We start from the raw sequence: 10000 nt of genomic DNA, 5'->3' as shown, positions 1-10000 counted from the left end.
GCGTCCGCTGGCGTCCTTCCTGCCAGCGGGGTGCTTCACTCCCTGCAGCGGTAGTCCAGCCGAAGCTCTTCCCTGGGCGTCCGCGGCCCGAGGCCGGACCCTGTTCTCCGTCGCACCACCGGCTGAACTCCCTCTGGACCAATCAGACGCGTCTGCTCCTCCTCCGCACCTCCTCTCCTCTCCTCCGCTCCTCCTCTCCTCTCCTCCTCCATGGTCCTGCCGGAGACGCAGCACCTGAAGGGACATATAGCCAATGAGGAGGAGCCACATCTAGAGAGAGTTCGGAATACGAGGGAATCGCTTCCGTTGTTTGGTCATTTGATGTCAAAGTGACGGCAAAATGAATGGGGGTCAATGGAGTGCTAACTCCAAGTTACCATAAGCCTCAGAGCCTCCCATAGAGGTAACACACACACACACACACACACGTTCGCCTACCCCCTTGCGCAGAACACAGAGGTGCCCACCCATAACGCCAGGAGCATTCTGACCACATGTAGTGTGGAGTTTATAACAAGATGCATTGAATGGTGTCTGACCAAATGTCTGCTGATGTTTTTGACAAACATTTAAGCTACTACAGGTCGGGGTGGGTCATTAATGTCTGATCACCCGACCTCTCCAGTAAATGTGTGAAGAAATATACTAAGTGCTAAGTCATACGGAAGTATGCAAATAAATATGCATGATATCGCGATAGGCTAAGAGTCAGTAATTTTGCACCCGCCGCCAACCCCTGTGCATTAGTGGCGCGAACTTGCTTGCCACTGGTGTGTTCTCCTTCGACACGGTCCTTTGAGGGCTCTAGGGAGGCCGTGCTAGCGGGCTCACGCTACGCGCTGCGTGTCGCGTCAGCGCCTTTCAAAGCACGGATCACTGCGTCGACCCGCTCGCGGTGCTGACTCTTGTCATTTAACGGCAGCGCTGTTCTTCCTCCAACGGGTATCTGATAACAGTGGGACAGAGTGCACAACTAGTTATGAATGTCATTTCCGCCGTCACAACAGGTCCGACCATTTAGCTTGTCATCACCCAAAGTGACATGCAGGCCTATTCAGTTTTAATTGCCACCATTACACAAAAGGATTAATAGAATTGGCTACGTTTTAGCTAATGTTGGCGATAATAAGCTACCCAAATGATTTGGCTCACTTGGCCTGGATGAACATAACTTTAGACGACTCGTTCAGATTAGGCTAATGTCAAAAGCAGCGTGCTTTTAGGCTATGACAATATAAAGTTTAACAACCGCGTTTAGGCTACACAGAATGACAACAACGACGAATGACAGGAACATCGTAGGCACATCTGCTCCGTTTTTGATGCGTTTTACAACATATCCAATAAGACAGGCTATTTCACAATAGCTGTTGAATGTAATAACAACATGGGAAGGATGTGAAAATGATAAATTATAGGCTTCAAGCGGTAAGTCCATATAGCCAACGACTGATCACTGAACTTACGTCACCCTATTGACGTTCCCGACGTGATCAAAGAGTTGTAACATTACCTCTTCGAATTAGTATCGCGTTTCCCCGGCACTTTTTGGAGCAAGTAGTGTTATCTGAGTCCCATTTCGATCAGATTCATACAACTCTTTCTTCGTGGCTGCACTGCGTATGGTGCAAGTTCCCACTACCGGGGTTGCCAAATCAGAGACCCAATGCAAGCCGTTTGGAGCCGTGCTGGGCAACACAGCTCAATTAGCCTGCCTCAGTGGGGTCTCTGATACTTGGTGTTTTTAAATTGTACACATAGAGAAGTAGTCCTGTTTTAATCAACACATTTAACCGGTTTTACGGTTTGTCATGGAAGTGTTCTGATAATGCATGAAGAATTAATTCAGAACTTAGACACATACGGCTACAGTAAGACACCAGACACATACGGCTACAGTAACACACCACAGTAGCTACAGTAACACACCAGACACAGTAGCTACAGTAACACACCAGACACATACGGCTACAGTAACACACCAGACACAGTAGCTACAGTAACACACCACAGTCGCTACAGTAACACACCACAGTCGCTACAGTAACACACCAGACACAGTAGCTACAGTAACACACCACAGTAGCTACAGTAACACACCAGACACAGTAGCTACAGTAACACACCACAGTAGCTACAGTAACACACCAGACACAGTAGCTACAGTAACACACCAGACACAGTAGCTACAGTAACACACCACAGTAGCTACAGTAACACACCAGACACAGTAGCTACAGTAACACACCAGACACAGTAGCTACAGTAACACACCACAGTAGCTACAGTAACACACCAGACACAGTTTAAGACACTAATAAACCAACACAAACAGCTGTTATGATGGTCCAGGCGCACTGGCCACAACATAAAATGACAGAAATGTGAATTGTGCTTGTTTGTCTAGGTGGTTTATTAAACAATTGGTTAAATTACAAAACAGAAAATGTAAGATTAACTACACCAGAGTAGGAAAACTGCAGGAAGACCAATAACAGGCGTGGTAGCCGGAACACAAGTCTCCGTCGACTGCACGGGCTGCCCAGGGTTCTAAAGGGTATGGCTCCACCCACCTGTTACACATCACACCTGTGGGATATTCCATCAACCTCGCTAATGAAGGCGGCTACGAGGCACGTTAGACATATTACACCTGTGGGGTATACTACTACGAAGCACGTTAGACATATCACACCTGTGGGGTATACTACTAAGCACGTTAGACATACCACACCTGTGGGGTATACTACTAAGCACGTCAGACATATCTAGGCTAGTCCAGTGGGGTATACTACGAAGCACGTTAGACATATCTAGGCGATCTAGACATATCAAGGCTTCACAAAGCCTTGACTCAGGGGTATAAGTTAAGTGATAGGCCTATTATGATAGCAGTTATGTGATATATTTGTAAAACTAGGCTTCCAGCTCAGATCTGTGCACGTTCTCGGTGTTGGGATGTTGTTGGCCAATCGTGAAACGTGGAGACACACAAGACCGCCTATATTAAAAAACAATTACTTCCGGATTTATGAGCGATAGCGTAATCTACACTGCGGTTATTTTTAGTGTCTAGCCTATAACATCAAATAAATCGATTGGCATTTGTTGTATGCACGCCCATAGTGGCACAGGGGCGTATCAAGCTTTTTAAAAGTGTGGGGGTTGTGGGATAGGAAAATGAAACAATCTTGCCAAATTATAAATAACTCCCTACAGGGACGTTGTAAGTATTTTCTGAGAGGGGTGCGGACTATATTGGTGTCCAGCAGTTTCTACTCCGAAAAAATTGAAATTCTGATTGCTAAACACACCATTTTAATGCAGTTTGCGGGACAGAAGAAGCAGCGCCCCTAATACTGTATGTGTGGCTCATGTGACATGTAGGCCTACATGATCTACCTATCACTTCACTATTTGACACTACCCTCCATGGAGACATAGCCTATCTCATGTTATAAATCAAGAAATAATTTCAGAAATGATGGTTTTGTGCATATGGGTTAGCAGGCTACAATAAATTGCCCTAACAGACAGCAGCCTAATTTCGAGGTATCACTAATACCTAAATAAATATAATAATAAAGAATACAGAAATGTAAGCTCAAATTCAAAAACGTTTGAAGTCTACCCAAACATATGCAAAGGGAATATAAATAAATTGTGTTGCATATAGCCAGCTTAATTAATGTCAATTAATTAAATTAATTAATTTAAAGAAGAAGTTTCTATGCTTTTCTATTAATAGTTACAGGAAGCCACGTTGTTGTTTAAACTATTGCTGCTTCTAGCCCACGTTACAGTTTCACTTGCTGCAGGGACACACACATTGCATGAGCGCTCTACATGCTGGAAATCTTAGTTCTCAGATGTAGAACTCAAATGTGTCTTGACGCCTCCGTTTGTAAGATCAAAATAAGATGTTCTAAATGGAACGCGATCGTAAGACATTAAGATATCCAGTAGATGTAGCACTACGACACACATTGACAGTGAAATCAGATCAGACGTGTGAAGCACCGGGCATAACTTAATTTCGCGGCTACGTGGACCAGTAGCCTAGGTTAATTGTTGAGGAGGCCCATAGTTTGAGAAAAGCTGCAGATCATAGACAGAGAAAGCATAATGCTCTGAGAACAGTGGCCAAAGGTCTTTCTGCACAAACAAGTGCATTGGTGCGCGCACCCCCGTATTCATTTTGACTCTCTGCATTTATACGGTGTGACAAAAACGGTCAGTCAGAAAGATGCACACTTTGAATTTGATCAGAGCGGCTCTGGTTCTTCACTGGCTAACTTGATGTGATTGGCTGGATGACCATTCAATCAAATCAACAGACCTATTTGTGTCTCTTTGTGTGCGTTCCAACTCTTTACGGGAGCGACCATAGACATAATATACATAGACGCCGCATCGACCGCTGCTCCCTACTAGCGCTGACGAGATTTGGAGCCGCCATCTTGGACCGGTCATCCACTCCAAAGATTGTTAAGGCGGAGCAAGATGTTTCATCAGGAGCCACTTCCGGGAACCCGGATCGCACGAGGGGGGTCAAAATCCCCCTTTATGCAGAGCAGAGGCAGCGACTGCTCCATTGAAGTCTATGGGCATAGCTCAGAATTTCACCACATATGCTAAGGTCTTGGTTCTAGAGTTAGGAATGTGAATTTCGGGCACGTTTTCATGATCCTCAAACCCTTCTGAACATTTCAGGTACATTTTTAGCATTTTTGAGCATTCCAGTCTGGAGAAAATCAACCTTATATCAGGTGTGCGCCGGTTATTTATGCAGCTGCTGTTGGCCGGTTGCAATGTACGCTCGTCAATACGTCATCGACACGCCTCTTTATGCAGACAGGATTCGATCCCCATTTCGCGCCCATAGACATGAACTACGACGAAGTATCTTGCTCCGCCTTAACAATCTTTGTCCACTCCACTCAGTGTAATCTGTTTGGCCGGTGCAATGAGCTGTCAGCACACTTAATTAATCATATCTCACTGAATACCGAACAGATTTTCACGCGGTTTTTTTTTGCTGCAAAGGTCATACATGTAGCTATGATACAGGCCACATTGTTCGAAAATACAAAATACAACCAATAGTACGGTAATGTTAAATCTTACTTGTGAAAAGTAAAATCCCCAGTATGGTCCGCCGATTTGAGCAGGAACATGCTGCACAGTGCTGTCATCTTGTGTTTTCTGCTGCAACGCAATGAGGAGTATGACAGGTCCAAGATGGCGGCCGCATTTCTTGTTTCCAGCAGCCAATGCGGCGTCTATGTATATTATGTCTATGGTTATAACACCCACATCCCCCACGCTTGCTACGTGCCTGTAAGTGGCATATTTGCACAACACTATTAAAGCGCATCCGATATCTAAAATGTTTGTAGATGCGGAGCCTCCACCTGTAAGATATATGACAGAATCCTACATGTGAGATAACTTTGTTTTTCCAAGATAATTGATTGGTCAGTAAGCGGTAGTTTTACACGATTTGAGCTATAGCACATAACCAGCTCCCGACAAGGTTTGGTTGACAGCATAAGACACCATGATGATACAGCGACGCTTAAACAGAGCCACTTTGATTAAGCAAAATATTATCAAACATTCGTAACATATATATGAATAATAACAAAGAATATATGTAAATGCTACCAATCTGGCAACCCTGCTCACCGCCGCAATACATTTTGACGTAGACGTCAAAGACACTAATCACGTGACTGTGCCAAATTAGGCAGTCTTTTCAAATCCTCCTGATCACAGCATTCCCTGTAGCGAAAGGGAGTGCAAAGATGCTTGAAGACGAGACTGTACCAGAATAATAATATACGTTACATGCTCTATTAAAATGACCTTCACGAGGCCGGTTCGCCGTTTACACATCTTAAACAATCAATCAGGAATGTTTCATACAGTAAATTAAAGGGTTTGATGTGCTGGCAATGGTTACGTAACCACATTTCACCAATACACTGTAGCAGGTTGTTGTTGCATGTGACGAATAATAAGCTCAGGATTCTCTCGCCTGCCTAATCAACGGGAAGCAGTGTAGGCCTACCGCATCACCGGTTAAATCGTCAAGAATGTGAAAAGAAAAAAAAACACAACACCTGGTCTGTTCTCCTCCGGTAGTCTTGGTTTTTGGGTGAGATGCGCCGTGTGGACTTTTAAAGAAAACCAGAGAAGGGAGAGATCGATTCTGTTGACGTTTTGATATCAAACGCTGTGGACTGGAAGTTCTCACAACTTCTACAAGACTTCGATGAATCATGCTGTGCTTGATGATTGTCCATAAAAACATACTAAATTAATCGCACGCTATATCCACAAATTAATATACCATAGCATTCGTTTTCAGGAAGTGAGTTGAGCTGAAATGAATGATCGAGCAAAAGTCCATTTAATCAGAAACCTGAGAGTGCTCAATCAATCAATAGTCTAAATATTTGTGATGTAAGAGAAGGTTTGAGGTCTCTCTACTTCTGTCAGATGTGTTCGAAACGAAGCAGCGTATTAGCCAGCTACTTTACTTTTGATTTCAACTGTAAACCAACAGTTCTGGTGGAGTGAACTTTACTCTTCTTCGTGTTACCTACCTGACTGAATGATACTCTCGGCGTGTTGCTGCCATCTAGAGGATATATTTGCTATATTTTAGCATCTCGGTTTTACTAGTTTATCACATCATAGCCTACTATTCCACCTATCCTATTCCTTATCACTTGCTAATCACTTAGGTTTCTTGTTTTGTTGAGATTAATGTATCATATTATTGCACTGCACATGAGTTGTTCCAGGGGCGGAGCCAGACATTTGAAACATTGGGGGCTTAGCCCAGTGTCACACACAGGATGGCTAGGGGGGTCCGGGGACATGGACATGCCCCCCGGCAGAAAATTTTGAAAAATAACCCCTTAAATCATGACTTCTAGTGAATTCTGTGTAAACCGATGGACACATTGAGACTTTTAAAATGTGAGATCATAACACATAATGCTTCACATAAGGGGGACTAATTCAGTTGGGGATACATTTTACAAACTGAAATCGCATTTTCCTTATAGGCCTACAGGCGTCAATTAGAGAACACTTACACTTACATGATTTTGGTTTTGATTTTCTAATTGGAGTAGCCTAAGTCTTTGTGACAACACGTCATGATACATTTGATAATGTTTGATCGTTGTTTTGGTATGAAGCATCTTTTACGTAATGAATGCGCACTCTAGAAAGCTCTAGAATGTGCACTCTAGAAACACACACACACACACAGATACACACTCACATACATTCACACATTCACACACATACACATTTTCACACACACAGACACACACACATACACATAGACACACACTCACACACATACTCACACACACACACACACACATTCACACACACACATACACATATACACACAGACACATATTCACACACAGAGATATATATACTCACACACACAGACATACACACTCACACACACATACACACTCACACACACAGAGATATACAAACTCACACACGCAGACATATTGTACACACTCACACACACACAGATATACACTCACACACACAGCTATACATACTCAGACACACACACACAGACATACACACTCACACACACACACACACACACACATACACACTCACACACACACACACACACAGACATACACACTCACACACAAATACACACAAACACAGAGATATACACTCAGACACACACACACAGACACTCACACACACACACACACACACACAGATATACACTCAAGGGGACTTCACATTGCACGCGGCATGCGCTTTGCCTACTGCTCTCACACACCCACCTGCAGATACACACACATACACACACACACACACACACACACATACATATACACACATATATACACACACACATACATACACACACAAACAAACACACACACTCACACACATACATACTGTATACGCACACACACGCACACAATATGCACACTAACTCACACACCCCATGCAGATACACACACACACCATATACACTAACTCTCACAGCTACATGCAGACACACACTCGCACGCACAGACATACACATTCAGGGTTCTATTTTAACGAGCCGAAGCTCCTGGTAAATAAACAATGTTTACATATTTTTCATATTTATTATTGCCATTGGTCTCAGTGTTCATATCAGTTTGAAAAGTTGTGTCAGAATACCTTTATTTTAACAAAAAAACAAATAGAGCAATCTTAAATTGAGTATACGCATATTATCCCACCGGTCACCGGTAATAAAACTCACTTTTTCATCTACTTTTCTACATTTAAAAAAATAATAATAATTATTGATTACTTCAAAGGGTTGCTAATAGGCCTAACACATGATTTGCATATTTGCATGTCTGGGAAAAATTTGGGCTTAAATGGGTTAAACTGACTGCGCCGCTCTGAACTTTCCTGCCAGGTTTATGACGTAAAACATCTCAGCTCTGGCATTGCCTAAACTCATCGTGTGGGAAATCAGATTATCTGTCAATATTGGGCTTTGGAAATAAGGGATGTTTGCTCAGTAATAGTAGCCTACATTTTGTAACATTTATAGAAAAACCGAGGGGAAGTTCAATTGGAAATTGGAATCGTTGGAAATTGAAAACACATACAAAAAAAGATTCAGGGCTTTTGAAAAATGATTTGGGCTGCTGTCATGCAATTCCATATTATGTTTCCGTTTAAGTTACAGTATTGTTTGCACACACACACACACACACACACGGGAACCTGTCTTGCTGCTGGCGATTTCAATTCCAAACTGCACATTCAGTTCTGCGCTGCTTGACCTTTGCAACAATTCCTGTGATGCACCTGTTGCACGAGTAGGCGCGCGCTTGTCACGAGAGAGAGTTTGAGGGGGAACTAACTGTTTGAGGGGTCTGTGATTTAAAGCCACAACACTTTTGTGTGTAACATTCCGTAGACATATAGGCTATAGGTTAGCCTGAATGTTTTCCCCCCATTATTAGACCAGCAAACCAAAAATCTTCCCCCATTTTCCACGGTTTTGGCTTTTCCGCTGGCAAAAATGTTCCCCCTGTTATTCCCAGAGCAGAGCTCACACCAAATGCACATGAAGAGGCTGATTGCACGCTCGCAGTCGGGTGAACGACGTCATGACTGAATGACTTTAGCGTCAGAACGCTAGAATCAGGCAATTTTGGTGCGTTTCTTTATGGTTATGGTGTTTGGCAGACGCTTTTGTCCAAAGCGACATACAAATAGGCCTACACAAAAATATAATACATAATTTTAACAGGGAATAATTTAAAATGTTGGTCAGACTACATTAAGGAGGCCCACGGACCGCCCCTGTGATTGCGTTGTTTTTTCCACTGCAAGTGTTGAATGCTATGGTTGAATGTGCTTTGCCGTCAGAATGTGTGAAAAACATGGATGCCACAACAAAGGTTAAAACATAAGCTCTGATGTTCACTGTGATATGTGATATGATAGATAGATAGATACTTTATTGATCCACAAGGGGAAATTCAAGAAATGATAATGATATGAGATGACACTGACACCTGGCGGAAAGACACGGTACGGTCCTTTCAGTTGTCATGATTCACTAAAAGTCTTTTTGTACAGTGGTGGAATTTCATATCATACATAGGCCTATTTCAACCTATCAGCCTATTTCCATCTTCGTGTTTTTTTTTAATTCCCCGCCACCAAAACCAAAGCTTGGTCGACGTGACATCAAAACTCGGTGAAAACAAACCACTGAAGCAGCACCAAAAGCATGTTTCATACTTGATTTTCAGATATTTATCTAGATCAATTAGTCGTTTATTTTCAAACCGCTGCTAAATGTCTGATGTCCCAGGGGTAGGGCTACTAACTTGTAGGCCTTTCGCTAGCACAGAATGTATAATAAGGGATCGCTAGTAAACTAGGCTACATTTCCCAGAAAACATCGGGCACGTGACGTCAACGCTGGGATTCATCA

The 10000-nt window shown here is 43.0% G+C and overlaps 1 protein-coding gene across 1 annotated transcript in view; it reads right to left on the bottom strand.

Moving 5' to 3' along the window:
* napepld (N-acyl phosphatidylethanolamine phospholipase D) overlaps positions 1–54 on the bottom strand; it is a gene marked incomplete at its 5' end in the record, with an annotated part of 11237 nt that extends 11183 nt beyond the window's left edge. The window contains 1 exon segment of the mRNA XM_048268759.1: positions 1–54. This exon segment is cut by the window's left edge and continues 102 nt beyond it. Within this exon segment, the coding sequence (XP_048124716.1) occupies positions 1–54 (54 nt within the window).
* Positions 55–10000: the final 9946 nt, after the last annotated feature.

The sequence above is a fragment of the Alosa alosa genome, chromosome 17 (genome assembly GCF_017589495.1).
Source record: "Alosa alosa isolate M-15738 ecotype Scorff River chromosome 17, AALO_Geno_1.1, whole genome shotgun sequence".
NCBI lineage: Eukaryota > Metazoa > Chordata > Actinopteri > Clupeiformes > Clupeidae > Alosa > Alosa alosa.
This window is presented reverse-complemented; position numbering and strand designations above follow the sequence as displayed.